Genomic DNA, 20,145 nt, shown 5'->3' with positions numbered 1-20,145 from the left:
TTAATTACGGATGAAATGGCCCCAGGAATTCGCAGTCGTGGGTCGAGTCATGTCACTGTAGAATGGTGGGTAACGCCGTGTTAAGTAGCCTGATACCACTGACAATTCCACGATAGCGGTTCTCGTAACCAGGAGAAAACGTGGGACGGTCAGAGCCAACGGTCACCGTCGCTGGGTTGTGTGGGACACGGAAGGGGCGCGCCGACCCACGCGCGTGTCGCCTTCTCATTGGCTGATATACGGAAAGGCTCGGGACACGAGCTGGGTCATGTGGCGCAATTAATGCGCCAGGACACGTGTCGCACCGGGGATCCCTCACCTGACCCGTAGACAGTGGCCACGTGCGTACTGTTAGGGTCTTAAACGGCAAAACATGCGTGGCCTGGGAAACCGTGACCTCTCAGCTACTCTTCTCGTCCGTTGAAGGTGGTTTTGCTGTCTTACATTAGCAGGAGTCGCAGACGAAACCATCCTCTCGTCCTATACCAGGGAAGGTATCCGATGGGTACGTTTTGAATCGGTGAGAAAAAGTATACGTTATGTTGCTGCTTGTTCGGCTTTGGCCCACCGGAAACTGCTAACGGCGGGCCGCACGAAATGAGGGCGAGCTGATACGGTCACGTGATGTCACATGTAGCGCCATAATCGCACCACGTGGTCGACAGACCGCTGTGATCGATCGTCCGACGCCGTGAGATTTGACGGCGGCAGAGTGGCAAAAGTCCCGTGACCTTTTGATTAATCTTTATTGCTCGAATTTCCTTTCCTCTAATTTAATCTATATTTTATAATTAAGAAGGCGGGATGGTGGTTAGGTTTCCCGCCTATGTTTTCGCTACGTTTGGCGTGCGCGGTGACGGTGGCTGCGGTGAGAGGAGGCAACGGCGCGGATGGAATCGGATGGAGCCGAAAGAACAAAAAATAGAGAAAAAATAATTATTATAATTTATTTTTTAAAAAATATTTTTAATTAGTGCTTAAGGCTTTATCTTGAAACTTTATTTGCTTGACGTGGAAGAAATCTTAGATAGTGACTAAGGCCTAAAAAATTGATGTGCACAGTAAGGACATTTGCAAGTCAGAAGAGTTTTAGCTGGTTGGTGGGGTAGAGAACGCACTAAAATATACTTTCATTTGCCTTTATTTTAACAAAATCCTATCGTTAAAGGTCAACTTCCCGCTTTATTGTAAGAAGCACAATCCTTACGACTATACTAAATAATCATTTGACTATAGCACGAAAATGAACCTTCAACGTGGAATTAGAACATCGGTCCACCCGGTTGGCAGTTGGCAGATGGCACTTCGATCATTCATTGACATTTCCCTCCGCTTGAAGCCATGTTTCACGCATGCGTTCAGGGAGAGGAGATAGCAGGAAGATGACCTCTCTCTGCGCATTCATCGACTTTTCCGTCCAAAGGAAACCAGGGCTCGTGCGTGTGGTGAAAGGAGAACGCTGCAGGAAAGGTTTCAGGTCTCATCCACATCACCCAAGTTAGAAACGGAGACCGACGCAACTTGATGCCGTCGTTCGAAACCACTCAAATCGGAAAGGTTTTGATGCTGCAAGAAAGGTGCTGATTTCTGATGCTGTTCTCTTGTAAATCTCGATTACCAACGCAGATGATGGTTGGATTCAATTGGTTGGTTGGACTCAAAAACCTAAACCGGATCATTAACCGATCTGATTTATGTTCAGAAACTGAAAATGAACCAATTAACCTAATTGATTTTTAGATAATCTGTATTAACGGACCAAGTTGAATAATATTAATCTGATCTTTTCACATATTCTTCTTATGATATTCTTAAATTTAGTAAAATATTTTTTAGTAAATTTATATATTTAAAAATTAATTTTTATTAAACATGTAGTCTAATTAGTTGACTGTTCATCGGGCTAGTAACAATACTTTCGAATTCGGATCAGATAACTATGATTAGAAGTAGTAGATTATGCAAGCTCGCTTAAGACCCATAAGATTATACGCAAAAAAAATTTGATCTAAACCTGATTTGAATACTAAATTTATTTTTATTTATCTGCATTCATGTCAAACCCCGACCCTCTTGTTGTCAGATATTAGATGTAGGAAAGAAGCATCAATCTACCCTCTTTATTGTTTAATAATAGTGATATGACAATGGGTATATATTACAAAATTTTCATGAATTTCGATTAAAGAAAAAAAATACTTGTTAAGTCTGGTTTGGTGCCATTTTCTTCAAAACCTAAGCGCACAATAATATTGCTTTCAGCTTCTGTACACTTAAACAGACAGTGGCAATTTAAATAACGACTTCATCATTCTCTTCAAAAGCGCTATCATTCATACTACCTATAACCTTTTAACTTTTCATCCTTATGACATATGGCTTCTTACTGCTTTTTCCTGTCACTTCGTGTGATCTTCGAACGTTTTTTATACATCACATATTCGAATATCTAAGTATTGATAAGGATACTTAGTTTTATATTAATTAAACAATAAATTTTTTTAATGATTTATAAATTCATCAGATCATCCTTACCCTTAAAATTATCTTTTGATATCTATAAGTTTTGAAAAGATAAAATTATATGGGTATACTCAAAGTGGAAACCATACATTATAAGGTAAAACCACTTTTGGAACAAAGTATTGATGAAAGTAAAAAATCAAAGTAAAAAATATTTTAAAAAAATTAAAAATCAATATAAGATTTAACGTGATTTCATAACTTTTATTATATCTATAAAATAAAATAAAATTTTTATTGAGATTAAATCGTTCATCTTTAAACATAATCTTTTTATATATCTTCTTGTCAATCTTTTTAGAAATTTTAGATATTCTAAAAAAATAAAGAAACATTCAAAGTATTTCTCAATTTTTATTTTTTTATTATCAAAACTCAAAGGTATATAAAATATTTATAGAAGAATTAAATCTTAAATTTTAAAATTTTCTTCTTTCATGAAATCCTTTTCTATTAAGATTTATTGTCCTAAGATATTTAAAAAAAAATCTAAAATACTTATCAATCATTATATTACCCCTCTAGCCCTTTAATTTTATACCTGATAAATTAATATTTAATCAGTATATTCATAAAAAATTATTGGTTTTGAATGTGCCTGCATGATTTTTCACTCTCATCGACACTTTGTTCCACAGCTCTCCTTCCGTGAGGAAAAAGATTGGTTTTAGTCCCCTTCTCCTTGTCTCTGTTTGTTAGTTGTCATCAAAATTGCCCTGCTTCAATGGCGACATTACCCTAACTCAGAATCTATCGATTCTACAAGAAATCTGCAGCGGAAGTCACACGAAGTTGACTTCTCAGCTTTATCATGATCCCGATGCGTTGACCCCACCAATGGCCAAAGAGAACCATTCCCAAGACGACGCCACTTCAATAGAGAACCTCTCACTCTCTCTCAGGAACAGAGAGGTGAAGTTGAGCCGAGGAGAGAGAATTAACAACGAAAAGAAGAAACGGATGAGGGTTGACCGTGACACCGCTTCGGAAAGGCAACGACGAAGAAAGCAGGTACTGATGCACTACTTCCCCGCATCACACGGCATCGCCAGGCCACGAACCGGACGGCGCGGCGTTGCGCCGCTCCCGACTGTAGCACTTGCTATTATTTTATGAGCTTTTGTACTGTTACGGTGAGGAAGTCGGAATCGGGCAGCGAACCGAAACGGTACGAACCCGTTTCTCATCCTAATTTAATATTTCCGTCACTAGGAGAACGAACGCCGAAGATGGGGTCCAGCGGCACTTGATGTGACAGTAGGGGCCCACTTGACCAATACCTATCGGCGTATGACTCGGGGTTACGTATGTGGGAGTCGCTTGTTTTACTTCTCTTTATGAAATAAAATCACCCTCGTGACATATTGGAATCACGGTAATGCCCCTCTCTCCGATTCTGCGGAGTCTTTATGCTTGTGGAGATAAGATTACGCACATCGATCGATCATTCATGTCTGAATTGGTCACAGCCCGGTGCCTTCGTTGTCTTCTTTTAGGGTTCTCAGTTGATTAAGCAAAGCAAAGTGCGAAGCCAAGCCATGGAGAAGCATAACATAATATATGCGTTGAACACGAGTGTCATTTGGGTCAATGAAAACAAGTAGTGCAAGTTGAAGCTTGCGTCCTTTGCCCTCTACGCATCCGCCACATCCACCTGCACACATATAGAGATATGGACGCGGACACGTTTATTCCACTTTCCACACTTGTTATAGAACATGATTTATATATAGCCACCCCCCACTTAAAGTTGATATGTATAGAGAAAGAGGAGAAACAAAAACATTAAGTGTAGCGCAAAGGAGGGAGAAGACGTAGAGAGAGTTGGGAGGAGAGGCTGCTGCGCTGCTCCACAGTGACAAGCAAGAGAAGAGATCGAGTAAGAAGAAGAGAAGATTTATAGTGTTGGGGTTTTTGTTGCGTTCTTGCTTCACGCAAGCTGCTAAACGTTGAGAGAGAGAGAGAGAGGTTTGGGATAGGCTTCGCTGCTTGGCGTGGCTTTAAAGATAATAACAATACAGGAGGAACCAAAAAGCAAACAAGCATCAAACAGTAACTCCAACAAGACCCTTTGCCAATAAGACAAACTCCTCGTTCTCCGTCACACCATTTTAACACCCTCTCTTCTCTCTCTATAAATCTTATTTCCTCGCTTTCTTTCCTTCTAGCCATTCTGGATCGTCTCTCTAAGAAAGCAATCGATCCTTCTCGTGTCAGGATCAACCTAAATATACAACAGGAAGCAGCGAAAAGGAGAAGGGGATCAGGTGATATGAGCGGCAGTATCGGTCCTAATGGGGGAGGAGGAGGAGGAGGTGGTGGCGGTAGTGGAGGTGGAGGAGGCGGGGGACCCTGCGGAGCGTGTAAATTTCTGAGGAGGAAGTGCGTGACAGGGTGCATATTTGCGCCCTACTTCAATTCCGAGCAAGGGGCAGCGCACTTCGCGGCGGTGCACAAGGTGTTCGGGGCTAGCAACGCGTCGAAGCTTCTCCTCCACATCCCCGCCCATAAGCGCCTCGACGCCGTCGTTACCATCTGCTACGAGGCTCAGGCACGCCTCCGCGACCCCGTCTACGGCTGCGTCGCTCACATCTTCGCCCTCCAGCAACAGGTGCATGTTGCGCGTTCTCCGTATCTGATTCCCTCAGCGACACTGTTGCATGTTCATGATCAATTACTACAAGTAGTTTGATTTGATCAAACGAACTGATGTGGAGTGATTGAATTGTGGTGCTCCGAATAGGTAGTCAACCTACATGCAGAGCTGTCCTGCTTACAAGCGCATCTGGCCACTTTGGAGCTGCCAACCCCTCCTCCGTCACTCGCTTCGCCGATCCCCTTCTCGATGTCAGACCTCTCGTCATCCTCCACCCTCCCTTCTACCGCCGATCTCTCCACGCTGTTCGACCCTCCGCTGCTGCCGTCATGGCCTCTTCAGCAGCAGCAGCGGCCGACGTTGTTCATGCAGCAGCGTAGCACCAGCACAAGAAGCCCGTCTGAGAGCTCTGGATGTGGCGGTGGCGATCTCCAGGAATTGGCGAGGGAGCTCCTCGGTCGGCACTGTTTAGGTGATGTGACTGCTGAACCCGGGGTTCAAGAATCCAAATCAATTTGATTATCTGAACCTTGTGAGAAGGTTGGTGTACGCCTCCGCTTCTATTTCATTGTCGAACATCTTTCTTCCAATATCAATTACTCAACAAAGATCAAAGTCGCTGTCATTTTGTCTCCAGAGCAGATTCATGGATGGGTCAATTGATGTAATGAATCAGTTCCAATTGGACTCATCCGTTTGGGAGAACATCGAAAGGTGATGATGCATGGTAGGAGAGAAACCATACACGATCGCTATTATTACTCATATTGCATTTCTGCTTAAGTTGTCCTCGTTGTGGTTGATGACTTCAAGCAGGCAACAAGTAAGCTACCTTATATATGCAGCAAACATGCTTAAGACGACTTGCTTCGAGAAATGGTGTTGTCTTCATAGGAAATGGATTCCCCGAATGTGCCAAGAACATTACCGGCTAAAACTGCACTGTCGCGTTCCACTGTTCTCGTGTAGCAACCTGTCGCAGGCATGGCTCGTTAAACATACCAATAGATTCTGGTTAATCATTGTTGACAATGATGAGCAGTGACTTCCTTAATTATGAATATGTATCTAAATAATGTTATTATTTCTACTGACTATTTTGTTTTTAATTTCTATTTTCCTTCCTACTATACTAAGTTTTTCTTTTCACTAGATATTATTTTATCACATGTTTTGATCTAACACGAGAAATAAATATTCCAAAATTATGCTCAATATTTAAAAAAAATCAGAATTGCGGTTGACATGAAAGTTGGAGGCTGCAAGTTAATCGTCTTATCCAAAATAATAATAATAATATCGATTGGAGTTTCAACATCATTGTTCTACAAACTTACACGTATTAAGTACTGTTGTGATTCTTTATATCATGGCTTGGGAAGGGGTACGATTTGGTTTCGACCCCGATTGTATAAGGTCGTCCACGTAGTTACTTAGAAGAAATGCTTCATGAAGAAGGGACGAAGAATCGTGGTCGCCATCTCCTAGGGTGTTTTTCGACAAATCTGCGAGGAGCTTTTGCTGCCGAGTTCCTGCACGATAGGTCAACACCAGAGATGGAAGTTTCGACTTTACCTCTTTGATACTTAAGTTAATTTTTTATGAATAGTGAATCCTATAACCCAGGCATCTCCTTGGGGTGGTTTTTATACCTTTCATAGAGAGTCGATTCCCCATGTCCTTATTGGCGTTCGTCGATATTTTTGCCGAGCGATTTATTTATTCCAGGATCATTCTTTCGACCCTATGCTTTACAGGATTGCATCCTCGTTGGTAAGTATCGTTTGGTTCCAAATGACGTGGATTTACAATGTGTCGCTTTGGAGCCAGGCTACGTTGTATCATGATATAATTGTTTCTGGATCGATTTGTGTGGTTTTGTATTTCTTTGAGATGTGTACATTATTTTGACTAAAGTGACACTATATATGATATGAGGTAGCTACCAACTCGGTAGTACCAAAATATCTTTTATCGAAGTAAAATTTCATCGTATCTTCGTGTTAATGGGCTTTCAAGTATATAAATATATAAAGTAAAAAAAAATATTAACTTTGGAAGAATATATGTTTATATTATTTTTATTATTATATCAGAAAAAAATCAAAAGATAAAACCATGGCCGGCCCCACCGTGCAGCCTTTAAATCTGAGAGCCCGCCGAAAGCAAAGGAAAAGACTCTCACGGCTAACGTAGATAAGTGGAGTTCCGTTATTGCATTTCTTTTATTCCTAACGACGCCAGCCGAGATTCAACGCGCGAGCAACGCGCAAGATAACCGAGGTTTCGTCAACGTCGGACCCAAACTCACATTTCATTGTAGTTAATTTCCGGGCCAAAGAGATTCTTTTGGGCCATTAAAAGGGCGGGAGGGAAGGTAGACGGCGTCGACACCAAGAAGTCGGTAGGAGATGAAGAAGGCCGGGGCCTTGGCCGCCTCCGTCGCGGCAGCATCTTCCATCGCTCTCTCAGCCGCCAGCCTCCCCTCCCCCTCCTCGTCCTCCGAGGAGGTATTCCTGTTCTCGCCTCAGTCACATGATTCTTGGTAGGGAAACAAAACAAAAGAATTCCATGCGGGTCGACTGACTTGACAGGGATCGGGAAGGGGAGGGGAAGACAAATTCGCGCCGAGGTTCGACGGACTCAGATTCATCGAGACGCTGGTGACGGCGCATCGCTGACCAAATGAAAAGCTCGCCTTTGCCTTTGTGCTGCTTCCTTCCCTTCCAACGTTAACAAAGCATGGGCTTGGAATGACACGCACGCTGCGGTGGCAATCTGAAAGAGCGATCCATTCATCATTCTGTCAATTGATGGCCATGAACACCATTTTCTAGGCTTTCTTACGGGTGTGCCGAAAATATTATCCTCATTCGTTGGCATAAGGGGAATAAGCGTTGTGGGTGGGCATCTACAATAACTCGAGCTTGAAAAGTTTCCATTTAGATACACCTTTTTCCTTTCATGTGTCACGCCATACACAAACCATGCAAGATGTGTAACACAAGCCAAAGCTGAGGTGAGAAGGCTTGAAAAACACGTTTTTGTAAGAAAAGGCATGATTTAGGCACAGCAACTACTTGATGTGACACAAGAATTCTGCGTAAGAGAACCATAGCTGCGACCCAGGAAGATTAGAAGAACGCCAAGACAAGCGAGGACCTTTAGAGTCGGGACGAGATCCAACCGTTCCATTTCAAGACGACAACAACGGAGGGCAGCCGATGCAAAGCATGGGAAACTCATTCTTGGTGTTGACGCCGTCCAGCCCGCTAAGGGGCTAATTAGTTGGATCTATTAACATCACGATTTTATATTTTAAAAAAATTATATTAAGATTTTTATAATTTTATTTATCCTAATATCATGGGGCTGTATCGATGAAAAATTCAACACGTAAAATCATTGAGTCAATATAAAAATAATATGTAAAAGGATAATTTTAACACACATTTAGTTTTTTGTTTAAATTAAAATAGCTTAATCGATTGTAAAATTGATCAAAAATTTATAATTATAAAAGCAGAATCGGAATACTAGTGGATTTGGCCTTCTCTCTATCTAACTCGATGACTTATAGTGTACGTTATTAATCTATAGCATCACGTCTTTCCTCTCATAGGACATACTAATACGTGCAGTACTTAAGAGCATGGTGACAATCAAGATCAGAACAAGAAGCAACGACAACAACCTGATCCAGACGTTCCTACTCTCCCATCTCCCGTCACGCTTTAGTGCAATGATGTGTCTTGCAACCAGTGCGTGATCGTGGACGTCAGCATCCTCGTCGTTCATGATGACCCTCTTCGAATTAGTGAATTTTAATGGTTACCATCTAATTTGGTCGAAGGTGATGGGGCTATTGGTGTTTGTGCTCGAGGGAATAGCACCGACGACAATCATGACCAAGGCCAGTTGCACCAAGAAGGGTGGATAGAAGAAGGGATTAGAGGTGACGAGCAAGGGGTAGAGAAAACTCTTAGAAACTTCATGATGATCATTGGTTTTTGAGAATCGTTACTTCTCTCTCTCTCCTCACTAGTTCTTGTTTTGCTGTGACAGTGAGAGGGGTGTTTCACAAATAGAGGTGAGTTGGGATGCGGAGAGGTCAAGTGAACGCTCACTTGAGCTCATTTTTAAACTCTAATTTTATGTTTTTGTTTAATTTTATAGTTGATTGAGATAATTTTATGCGTAGAGGTAAAACAAAATGACATGAAAGGGATATTAAAATTATTTTTTTCCCATCACTTTTATACTAATCCAGTATGTGGTGTCAAGTGTGTGTTGTGTTTTTTTATTGATGTAACCGACAACGTTAAGTTAAATAAGATTATTTATTTCACTTTTATAGTTATAGGGATCATAATATATTTTTTTTAAATACAGAAATCATAATACTAATAAGGTCCATAATCTATTACTATTAGCATTATAATTTATGGGATTAACCTAATAAATTAAATGTATGACCTAGCTGACTAGTCATTGCAAGTATGACATTTTTTATCCTTGAAATTACATGTAGCATAATATCTAGTAAGAATAGTATTATATTTTGAGGGTGATCATAATATCAATTATTATAAACGAGAATGATTTTGATTTTTGGAACTATATGCTAAACTCGATCTAATATAATCTCATTGATATTGACATCATACCCATACATCTCTCTAGTGATCGGAGAGGTCAATGATTGATGACGATATTCTATACGTGTACTTTTATATGGTATGTTAAGATGGTTATTCATGTATGAGTATTTATCATGATATATATGTATATTATTTTTATATATTTGATTTTTTTGCATGAAGAGCTCATGATGCTTGTGATGTGATCATGTATTATATGGTGATGATGATTATGAATATTTGATTTCCTATGGAGGGTACGATGATTCTGTATAAGACATAAGTGATTAGTAGATCGTTAGACGTGTTGATTATCTAGTCTTCTACTCAGGATAAGAGAGACTGATTAGTGGATCGTTATACATGTTGATTATCTAGTCTTTCACTCGGGATAAGAGAGACATGTCATCACCGTGGTGGGTGAGACACCACTCCATTTGTTGAGTGTGTGACATAATTCTTCTCTATTAATTGCTAGGGGAATTGAGTCATCATGATGAATAAGATGCCTCCTAATATTGGAAGAGCGTATATCGAGCATTCAAATGCTATTGATGATGTTTGTACATGATACTAATATGATTGCATGAGTATCATGATGTTATTTGGTATCATTCAGTGATATGCATTATCGTTCTTTCCTACTCCTTTTTTTTATTTGACTATCTATTCATGCATAATAATACATGATTAACTTTTATAAATGATATTTATGTATACAGCATATTGTTATTAGCTTACCATTGGCTTCTTCCCTTTTCTACTGGGCATTTGAGCTCATTCTAATGTTGTTCAAATTGCAGAACAGATTGATAGTAGTATTCTTTTCGGCCATGGGCTACTAACATAGGTGATTGAAGAGTTAACATGAATGAAAGAGCCATATGAATGAAGGACTGGATGGCTTGGTGGTCAGCTATATGTTTTTTGTAAGATATTCTTTTGAGCAGTATGCATTATAAATGATTTGTAACTCTGTAAGATGGATTAAATCGTAGCGGGGCGTCACAGCACAAGACCAACTGCATTCGTTCTTTGTTGTCTTTCCATCCAACGCAATACTAATTAAGCTCGTGAGCAGGACGCATGGAGAGTTATCTCGCCGGAAAAGACTGGCAGAGTTGGTGGAGATCAATTGGTGGCCGTGGAGAGAGGGTCAAACATCTCGTGAACTCTCAAGGTCCCCAGTGGAAAACAGGGGGCCAAAGACCAAGCTTGAGAATCGAACTCACGGTAGAGAGATAAATTAAGGTCGAGAACGAAACGAGGAAGCATCTAAATGCTCCCAACCACCCACCGTCAGGAGCAGACGATGATGGCATGAGACTGAACGCGGCTTAAATGAGAGACCTTCTTCGTCTCTCTGTTTTCTTTGTGGTAGAACTTGCACCTGCACTCTACTCGCAGCCTTCTTCAAACACTCAGAAGAGAGCTGCTATTTTCTGCGTCATAGATAGCACTTATTTCCGAGTCTCTCTCATAGAAGGAGCAACGTCTGAACGGAACCCTTTTTAGGCTGCAGTAAATAGTGGATGGGGGCAGGTAGGAGGTGGATACGAACCCCATTTACTGCCTATTCCAACTTCTTATGGATCCCTTGCGACCCACAGCATTCCCACCTCCCACCCTCCTTTTCTTCTACTTCCAAACCAAAGCATCTCTTCCCCTTCTAATAGTTTGCACCTCCGCTCCTCAGTTCCAATTACTACACCCTCATGGGTCGCATGAAGGTCGTACTGTTGGTTTTGGGAACCATTCTTTCGATCTCTTGGGAAGAAGAAGAAGGATTCATGACGTTGGCGAGCGCAAACACGATGGTGACCGGGACCGTCTTCTGCGATCAATGCCAGGACGGGGAGCGCGGCTTCTTGGACTACGGTCTCTCAGGTTCCACCACCTTAGGAACCCATTCCTGGATCGTACTACCTTGCTTTCAGGTCTCGGTACAATGCCGGAGTTGTGTACATGATTTGAGCATGTCATGTTAGGAGCGAAGGTGGCGGTGGTCTGCAGAGGCACCGACGGGAAGGAGATGGCGTACGGGGAAGACGAGACGAATTGGTTCGGGAGCTACTCGGTATACTTCGACGGCAGCCCCGACCTGAGCGGCTGCTACGCGAGGGTGGTGGGCGGGCCGGCCGGGTGCGGTGCGGCGGCGGGACCGGCGCAGGGGCTGACGCTGCTGTTCCGGATGTTCGGGATGGCCATGTACGTCGTGGAGCCGCTGTTGTCGGAACCGCAGGTGCCCGCTGGGTTCTGCCCCAACGCGCCGTCGTTGCCGAGTCCCACGCCGACGCCGGCCCTGCCAGTGCCGCCTCCTACGCCGCCGCTGCCGTTGTTCGAGGTCTCTGCTTGCCCCTACGGGTACGCTCCGCAGCTTTCCCCGTCTTTCTTATGCCATTTGCGCTTCCACATTCCTTCTGACGTTATCTTTAACACTGCGATCGCGTAGTAAATGGCTGATGCCACAGTACCAGTGCTACTGGAGAGTAGTGAACCCCGACACCAGAGTGGCAATTGCTTTCGGGCCCGTGGCAGCAGGAAGATACGGGGTGGAGCTGACCATGTGGGAAGCACTCCACGGGCGGGGCGACCTCTACAGAACGCTCCTCCGTGAAGCGACCGCTTCCCTCCTCAACTCCTACAACACCCTCAACTTCCTTTACCCCACGCTCAGTGTCTTCGACCTCATGAACCGGGCGCTGGTCGGCTCTCCACAGGATGCTCTCACGGTGGCGCTGCGGTTTCGAATGGCCAACTCCGGGGCATTTGGTGTTGAAACAGTTGGCTGCAACTTCACCCCATGTAGATCTTGAAAGCGATGCCGCCGGCCGGTGCCGGTTGGCCTCGATTTAAAATGGATGTGCTAGCGCTATTGACATTGCGTACTTATGAACAGCCAAGCCAAAGACTGGTTTAATGTAACTTGCCTTCTGTTTTGATTCCACTATAGTAATATAAGTTGCATTGGAATCGTTTTCTTGCACTTGGCTGAGACTTGGATGATGATGAATTAATTAATACTTTATCACTCTCGTTAGATATAAGCGTGCAACTTTGCCTAAATAAAATGAATTGTGAACATTCGGGCCGAGCCTTGACCAGGTGACAGAAGCCCAGTTGGCCTGCGTCTTCGTCTTCGTCTACGTCTTCGTCTTCGAGCTTGGAGATTATTCTGATCAGTCAACATTCATCGTCGAGTTCTCACCTTCCCGTGTGTGACGCCAGGAAGACGGCCATCCACGAGTGATTCCACCGCTTGGCTTTACTAAAAGGCTTCGATTCGTTTGCGTTCGGTAGAGTCCAAGCAGCACCTGCCACGAAAACAGGGCATCCGAGATGAAGCCACTTGCTATTTCCATGGGGTATGCAAGCAGCCGGTGAACAACATCAAGCACGCCCATACAAAACTTTTGGGTCAACGGATCATAGATTTCATCGCACGAGCGCCTATTTGTATCGGATTTCCAACCGCGATGCCCTCCGTTCACGCATAATCCATCGTGGGATATATGCAGATGGGAGTGATTCCCCCCCTCTCGTTCTCCATCTGCCGCTTCACGGCTCTGTTGCTGCTTCTCCTCTCGACCTTCCCCTGCCGTGGGTTCGAGTTCCAGGAGGCGACCATCGACGGCATCCAGCTGGCCTTCAGGGAGGGGAGCCTCACCTCCCGCCGGCTGGTGGAGTTCTACCTGACGCAGATCCGCGCCCTGAACCCGCTCCTCCACGCCGTCATCGAGGTGAACCCGGACGCGCTGCGGCAGGCCGAGCTGGCCGACCGGGAGCGCCGGAGCGGGCGCCGTCCTTGCGGGGGCCTGCACGGCATCCCCGTCCTCCTCAAGGACAACATAGCCACGCGGGACCGGCTCAACACCACCGCAGGCTCGTTCGCGCTGCTGGGCTCGAAGGTGCCACGCGACGCGGGGGTGGTGCGGCGGCTGCGACGGGCGGGAGCGGTAATCCTGGGGAAGGCCAACATGGCGGAGTGGGCCAACTTCCGCTCTCTGGACGCGCCGAGCTCGTGGAGCGCGCGCGGCGGGCAGGGCCGGGTAAGTTGCTCGATTCGCTCACCTATCCCTCACGAGCTTCACTTGCTTGGTGCTCGTTCACGTATGCGCCGGTAGGAATGCAGAACCCGTACGTGCTGTCGGCGGATCCGTGCGGCTCAAGCACCGGATCGGCGATAGCGGCGGCGGCCAACATGGCAACGGTGACGCTGGGGACGGAGACGGATGGGTCCATCATTTGTCCCTCGGACTTCAACTCGGTGGCGGGGATCAAACCCACCGTCGGCCTCACCAGCCGGGCCGGCGTCGTTCCCATCTCCCCGAGACAGGACACGGTCGGGTAAGACAACAGAGCCCTTCTTACTTATCAGCAGGGGTTGCAATTCTCGTCTTCCCCGTCCTCATCAAGAATCCACTACAAGAAACCTCACTATTATGTCTTGTGGGCAGCCCCATTGGTCGAACGGTGTCAGATGCCGTGCAAGTGTTGGAGGCTATTGTGGGTTTCGATCAGCGAGATGCAGTGGCAACTAAAGCAGCATCGAAGTACATACCTCGAGGTGGATACAAGCAGTTCTTGCAGGTGGATGGACTGAGAGGCAAAAGGATAGGGATCCTGAGGGCATTCTTCACCTTCCCAAATGGATCCGTCCAACAAAAGGTCTTCGAAGAGCACTTCAACACTATGAGGTGAGGATGCCATTTATCCTTTCTTCCGTGTGTACGATCGAAGTTGGTTTGATTTAGCTTCTATCTAACAGTATCTTTCATTCATCACATCCAGGCAAAAAGGAGCCATCTTGATCGACAACCTTGAGATAGCAAACTTGAGCATCATTCTTGACGCCACCCAGAGCGGTGAAGAGGTTGCATTGCTGGCTGAGTTTAAGATGGCACTGAATTCATACTTGTCAGAGTTGTCCTCTTCACCTGTAAGATCTCTTGCAGATGTGATAGCTTTCAACGACAAACACAGGATTGAGGTTAGCATAACTCGCAAACCTATCTTCACCCATTTCCTGTTCAAACACATTTACAAGTGGATCATCTCTTTGATACAGGAAAGAGTAGAGGAATTTGGACAGCTCGTGTTTCTAGCAGCTCAGAACACTACCGGAATAGGTCCTGCTGAAAAGAGTGCCATTGTCAGAATGACTCAGCTTTCCATCCAAGGATTGGAGAGGTTGATGATGGAGAACAGATTAGACGCAGTGGTCACAGGGAATATTGGTGTCACTTCCGTTCTGGCGATTGGGGGGTACCCAGGCATCAGTGTTCCTGCGGGGTATGGCACAGCTGGAGATCCCTTTGGGATATGCTTTGGAGGAGTGAAGGGCTCAGAACCCAAGTTGATCGAGATTGCGTATGCGTTTGAGCAAGCAACAATGGTTAGGAAACCTCCATCATTCAGGAAATGAAGCCAGTTGATGTAGGTCTCTTAGCTTCCAGGTAACCTTTGTGACGTTGAAGAGAAGTGGCTGTGGAACATTCTCTGGAATAAAGTTGGTCTTCTAGATGAGGCACTTGAATGCACCGGTGTTTGAACGATGTTAAGTGTTATTATGCTTATAATATTCATAATTTCTCTTAAACATGAGATATCTTAATTGATGTCATTTTATCATCATATTTAAGTTAAATCAAAAACTGAGATTTATCGATAACTCGATGTTAAAGACTACAAACGATTCCGGTGATCCATTTATAAAAATCTTTTGGGCACTTGAGTTTTACCAGTTGACGATGAAACTAAACTTAGGATGATGATATTAACCTAACCTCGATGTTATAATTTCACAAATGATACGAGTTTAATTTTATAAATCTTATCGTGTCAATCTAATTGGACTAAAATTTTTATTATGTTCAACCGATTCATCAAATCAAATCGATTCATTTAAAATATAATATTTAAAATTATAAACTAAATAAAATATTGAATTCGATTTAAACACCTTTAACCTTTTAATCGAGGAAAACAATCTTATGCAAACTAATTAATGTATCCTAAGAACATAAATGAGCAAGATGATGACCTTCTCTGAATGAGGTTGTCATTGTTTGCTATTATTAATTTGGATTGAGATTCTACCTTTTTAAATCATGAAATTTATTGGTTGGTTTCTATTCTGATCATATGTGTCACCAATCCACTCTTAAGGATAGAGCAAAAAGAAATAATAAAAAAATCAATATAAATATTTTTTATGAATATGATTGCCCACTGTATATTGTAAATTAAAGCATCATTTATAACATAAATCGCAACTTCACTTGTGTTATTCTCAATCCAAAAATAGATTTTTCTTATGTAGTCTTTTACCTAAATCTTAAAAGAATATATCTAAATTTTCTTTCATCCTTTCTGTATGTAGAAACCAACAACATTTAAAGGACTTTTGGAAATTGTTTCCTGTCAAAGAGAACAATTAAATCCACATATTGATGATTCTTTTCTTCGCCTATAACCTTTCTTTCATATTTAGATTTCTTGTTCTTAAAGTAGTCTTGTAGTTCAAGCAATTTGAATTATTATAAATACTTCGAAAACATCTTACGACACTTGACAAATTTTACAACGCTAACACAAACGAGAGGTGCAAAGATGGAAGAAGGGAAGAGGTGGTGGGGAACGGTGACGTGGATTGAGGAAGACGGCTCCGGCTTCATCACGCCGGTCGACCCCGGCAGAGGAAGGGGCTACCTCTTCGACCAGTCCTCCTTCGGGGGCGAGGACGTCCACGCGCTCCACATTGGCGAGTTCGTCGAGTTCTCCGTCGAGGAGGGCAACGATGGTAACCCCAAGGCCGTCAACATCACGTCGGTCGACCCCGGTAGCGGAGGGGACAACCTCTTCGACCAGTCCTCCTTCGGGGGCGAGGACGTCCCCGCGCTCCACATTGACGAGGTCGTCGAGTTCTCCGTCGAGGCGGGCAACGATGGCATCCCCAACGCCGTCAACGTCACCGGCCCCAGCGGCAACACTCTCTGGGGCCGCGGACGCCGGAGAGGCGGGGAAGTGTGTCGTTTCTGCGGTGAGGGGTGGCACATGATGATCGACTGTGAACGGATTCGGGTTCGAGATGCGTGCTCTTACTGTGGCCAGCCGGGGCACAAGGTGGAGGACTGCCCACGTAGCGGCCGCGGCCTCTGAGGTGGAGGAACATTTCGTCAGGGTATGCCTCTCGACATATATACCCAGTGTTCACTGTTCTTGTGATAATGGCATGGTGTTTCATCTGTGTGTCGCCGATCGATACTCGTCTTTGTTACATACTCCAAGCTTTCTAGATCCAACCTTCTCACTAGACTCGGTGTCTTCCATATGTGATGTTGCTTTCTATTTTTACTGGATGAATTAAACCAGAAAACATCTTATAAGTCTCCAATTCGACGTTCCATTGGATTGTAAACTGATAGTTACTGTACATATTCAATTGACAGACCGTAATGTCAATAGGCCGAACAAGTGAACTGTGATATCATGTACTGCAGAAACATGTAAAGTTTGACATACTTCTGAACAAACAAAACATGTTGTAGAATTGGCGAAATAAGGGAATTTGTCTTTGTTCTTGTTCTGCGTAAGCACAATTGCACAACCATCACTGTGGAAGAAGTGAGAAGTAGCAATCCAACTCTGCCAGGACAAAGCTGACAAGATAAGCTGATGCTGCATGAAAACGAGAGCAGTAGTGCGCTGGGATTGATCCAAATAAAGGCTACCAAATAACACTTTATGGTTGTTGGAGCCATTAACACTAGCTTTTTGTTAGTGGTCTTCCCTTTGCTTCCAACTAAAGGTGAGGAATACTATGTTATACCGAATGGCCAGTCGAGAACCACTTGGCGATCAACACACACAATCCGACTCTTCTCATATTTGCAATAATAGAGATCAGAAGTATTCGCCCCAAATATAATAAAACAGAGTCAAAATTGCATATGCACTCCTCAAAGGCAGTGATTTTTGTATGTATTATTCTAAATTTAAATCAACTATATTATATTTATATATATATATATATATATATATATATAATTCCGTATGTGTATAAAACACACGTGTCATCTGATGCTTTGAGATCTGGGCGACCTGTACGCATGAGGCTTGGATTGAACCGGTCGACAAGAAACCCTAACGGTCCATAAAGCCACAGCATTATATAATTCTTGAGTGTCAGTCTTCCTTGGACCAGCGTCAACGCCTGTTCGACTCACGCGTCATGGAAACAGAAACAGAAACAAGAAAACATCCTCGTATGTCTGTCTCATACCTCAGAAACAAAAAACAAAAACAAAAAATATCCCCCTGATCTTAAGGCAGATTGGGAACCGACACTGATAAATAACCAAAGCATCAAAGAAAAGTACTTTGTTCGTAATCTTGGCAGATGCCAGTAGCTGTGTCCCTCTCCCTTCATTTCCACCGCCCCCCTTTCCCAACTTGTTATTGCAGTGTATACGTTACACTCACTCACTCACTCTTCAGTCCACACACACTTCCACTGATGGCGTTCCCCTGCGCTCATCGCCTCCTCATCCTAATCGTTACCCTGATAGCCGCGGCGGAGGCGGATTTATCCGCTACCGGCGGTGCGAAGAAGAAGACTTTTGTTTTCCGTGTCGACCACCGGGCAAAGCCGTCGGTGTTTCCCACTCATGCCCAGTGGTACGCCTCCGCCGCCTTCTCCGGCGGCGGCGCCACCCCCCTTCCCCTCCTCCACGTCTACGACACCGTCTTTCACGGCTTCTCTGCCTCCCTTGCCCCGGCCCACGCCGCCGTCCTCTCCGCCCACCCTAGTGTCCTAGCCGTCTTCGAGGACCGCCTCCGTCGCCTCGACACCACACGCTCCCCCCAGTTCCTCGGCCTACGCAATCAGGACGGCCTCTGGTCCGACTCCGACTACGGCTCCGACGTCGTCGTTGGCGTGCTGGATACCGGCGTCTGGCCCGAGCACCGCAGCTTCTCCGACCGCAACCTTGGCCCTGTCCCCTCCCGATGGCGTGGCGCCTGTGAGACCGGCCCCGGCTTTCCCGTGTCCCTCTGCAACCGTAAGCTTGTCGGAGCCCGGTTCTTCTCCAAGGGCCATGACGCCTCCTTTGTCGGCGGCGGTGGTGGCATCAACCAGACGGTGGAGTCGCGCTCCCCGCGCGACGCCGACGGTCACGGCACGCACACTGCCTCTACCGCCGCTGGCCGCCATGCGTTCCGGGCCAGCATGGCCGGCTATGCCGCGGGAATCGCCAAGGGCGTTGCCCCCAAGGCCCGGGTGGCCACATACAAAGTCTGCTGGAAGGGTTCCGGTTGCCTCGACTCCGACATCCTCGCCGGGTTCGACCGCGCCGTCGCCGATGGTGTGGACGTCATCTCGGTCTCCATTGGTGGTGGCGACGGCATTGCCTCGCCCTACTACCTCGATCCCATCGCCATCGGCTCATTCGGCGCCGTCTCCCGGGGCGTCTTCGTCGCGTCCTCTGCTGGCAACGACGGGCCCACCTCCATGTCTGTCACCAACGTCGCCCCCTGGCTCACCACCGTCGGCGCAGGCACCATCGACCGCACCTTCCCTGCCGACGTCATCCTTGGCGACGGGCGGCGCCTGTCTGGCGTCTCCCTCTACTCGGGGAAGCCTCTCACCGGCTCCAAGTACCCGCTGGTCTACCCGGGCAAGTCCGGCGGCCTCTCCGCCTCCCTCTGCATGGACAACTCCCTGGACCCCAAAATGGTCGGGGGCAAAATCGTGATCTGCGACCGCGGCAGCAGCCCTCGCGTGGCCAAGGGCCACGTCGTGAAGGACGCCGGCGGGGTTGGAATGATCCTGGCCAATGGCTTATCCAACGGGGAGGGCCTCGTTGGCGACGCCCACGTCCTCCCGGCATGTGCCGTTGGCTACTCCGAGGGCGACGTCATCAAGGCATACGTCGCTTCCGCCGCTGTCCCCACTGCCACCATCCAGTTCAGGGGCACCGTTCTTGGCGTCAAGCCGGCGCCGGTCGTGGCTTCCTTCTCCGGCCGTGGCCCCAACGGGCTCACTCCATCTATCCTCAAGCCGGACCTGATCGCGCCCGGGGTCAACATCCTCGCGGCCTGGACCGGCGCAGCGGGGCCGACCGGGCTCGACTCCGACAGCCGGAGGACGGAGTTCAACATCCTGTCTGGTACGTCGATGGCGTGCCCGCACGTGAGCGGCGCGGCGGCGCTGCTGAAGTCGGCTCACCCGGACTGGAGCCCGGCGGCGATCAGATCGGCGATGATGACCACGGGGCGCCTCGACGACAATCGCCGGAAGCCAATGACGGACGAGTCGACCGGGAAGCCAGCGACCCCGTTCGACATCGGAGCGGGGCACCTCAACCTGGACCGGGCGATGGACCC

At 46.0% G+C, this 20,145-nt stretch overlaps 5 protein-coding genes and 1 long non-coding RNA gene across 7 annotated transcripts in view; all 6 read left to right on the top strand.

Annotated features, from left to right (window-relative positions):
• The first annotated feature begins 4,321 nt into the window (after positions 1-4,321).
• Positions 4,322-6,213, top strand: LOC135612908 (LOB domain-containing protein 18-like). 2 transcript variants are annotated; one of them, XM_065109712.1, is made up of 3 exons: positions 4,322-5,134; positions 5,267-5,659; positions 5,762-6,213. In XM_065109712.1, exons 1-2 carry the CDS (start codon positions 4,796-4,798, stop codon positions 5,636-5,638), a joined length of 711 nt encoding a protein of 236 aa, XP_064965784.1. In that variant the 5' UTR covers positions 4,322-4,795; the 3' UTR covers positions 5,639-5,659; positions 5,762-6,213. The 2 variants fall into 2 exon arrangements, with proteins under 2 accessions (XP_064965784.1, XP_064965779.1); XM_065109707.1 differs by having other exon boundaries at positions 5,757-6,213.
• A 1,234-nt stretch (positions 6,214-7,447) lies between these two features.
• LOC135612903 (uncharacterized) lies at positions 7,448-8,466 on the top strand. Its single transcript, XR_010487139.1, has 2 exons — positions 7,448-7,629; positions 7,714-8,466. It is a non-coding gene; the product is annotated as an uncharacterized LOC135612903 (long non-coding RNA).
• Positions 8,467-11,194: 2,728 nt separating this feature from the next.
• On the top strand, positions 11,195-12,684 carry LOC135604861 (uncharacterized). Its single transcript, XM_065094519.1, has 3 exons — positions 11,195-11,646; positions 11,748-12,123; positions 12,212-12,684. The coding sequence occupies exons 1-3, from the start codon at positions 11,475-11,477 to the stop codon at positions 12,573-12,575; spliced, it is 912 nt and encodes a 303-aa protein (XP_064950591.1). The 5' UTR covers positions 11,195-11,474; the 3' UTR covers positions 12,576-12,684.
• A 226-nt stretch (positions 12,685-12,910) lies between these two features.
• LOC103975817 (probable amidase At4g34880) lies at positions 12,911-15,295 on the top strand. Its single transcript, XM_009390908.3, has 5 exons — positions 12,911-13,808; positions 13,892-14,106; positions 14,217-14,456; positions 14,551-14,749; positions 14,828-15,295. The coding sequence occupies exons 1-5, from the start codon at positions 13,272-13,274 to the stop codon at positions 15,182-15,184; spliced, it is 1,548 nt and encodes a 515-aa protein (XP_009389183.2). The 5' UTR covers positions 12,911-13,271; the 3' UTR covers positions 15,185-15,295.
• A 1,076-nt stretch (positions 15,296-16,371) lies between these two features.
• LOC103976310 (cold shock protein 1-like) lies at positions 16,372-16,920 on the top strand. Its single transcript, XM_009391510.2, has one exon. The coding sequence runs from the start codon at positions 16,372-16,374 to the stop codon at positions 16,918-16,920; it is 549 nt and encodes a 182-aa protein (XP_009389785.2).
• Positions 16,921-18,151: 1,231 nt separating this feature from the next.
• The window catches only part of LOC135582909 (subtilisin-like protease SBT1.6), a 2,827-nt gene continuing 833 nt past the window's right edge, over positions 18,152-20,145 (top strand). The window contains exon 1 of the mRNA XM_065094506.1: positions 18,152-20,145. This exon is cut by the window's right edge and continues 833 nt beyond it. Within this exon, the coding sequence (XP_064950578.1) occupies positions 18,161-20,145 (1,985 nt within the window). The 5' untranslated portion in view covers positions 18,152-18,160.

The sequence above is a fragment of the Musa acuminata genome, chromosome BXJ1-2, assembly GCF_036884655.1.
Source record: "Musa acuminata AAA Group cultivar baxijiao chromosome BXJ1-2, Cavendish_Baxijiao_AAA, whole genome shotgun sequence".
Taxonomy (NCBI): Eukaryota; Viridiplantae; Streptophyta; class Magnoliopsida; order Zingiberales; family Musaceae; genus Musa; species Musa acuminata.
This window is presented reverse-complemented; position numbering and strand designations above follow the sequence as displayed.

What these genes read in the sequence shown, in the direction of transcription:
- LOC135612908 (XM_065109712.1), top strand. Translation starts at nt 4,796, where the DNA reads ATGAGCGGCAGTATCGGTCCTAATGGGGGAGGAGGAGGAGGAGGTGGT. An exon ending in TCTTCGCCCTCCAGCAACAG is followed by an intron (nt 5,135 to 5,266) that starts GTGCATGTTGCG and finishes TGCTCCGAATAG; the next exon opens with GTAGTCAACCTACATGCAGA.
- LOC103976310 (XM_009391510.2), top strand. Translation starts at nt 16,372, where the DNA reads ATGGAAGAAGGGAAGAGGTGGTGGGGAACGGTGACGTGGATTGAGGAA.
- LOC103975817 (XM_009390908.3), top strand. Translation starts at nt 13,272, where the DNA reads ATGCAGATGGGAGTGATTCCCCCCCTCTCGTTCTCCATCTGCCGCTTC. An exon ending in CGCGCGGCGGGCAGGGCCGG is followed by an intron (nt 13,809 to 13,891) that starts GTAAGTTGCTCG and finishes GTAGGAATGCAG; the next exon opens with AACCCGTACGTGCTGTCGGC. An exon ending in CCGAGACAGGACACGGTCGG is followed by an intron (nt 14,107 to 14,216) that starts GTAAGACAACAG and finishes TCTTGTGGGCAG; the next exon opens with CCCCATTGGTCGAACGGTGT.
- LOC135604861 (XM_065094519.1), top strand. Translation starts at nt 11,475, where the DNA reads ATGGGTCGCATGAAGGTCGTACTGTTGGTTTTGGGAACCATTCTTTCG. An exon ending in CTTGGACTACGGTCTCTCAG is followed by an intron (nt 11,647 to 11,747) that starts GTTCCACCACCT and finishes ATGTCATGTTAG; the next exon opens with GAGCGAAGGTGGCGGTGGTC. An exon ending in GTCTCTGCTTGCCCCTACGG is followed by an intron (nt 12,124 to 12,211) that starts GTACGCTCCGCA and finishes GCGATCGCGTAG; the next exon opens with TAAATGGCTGATGCCACAGT.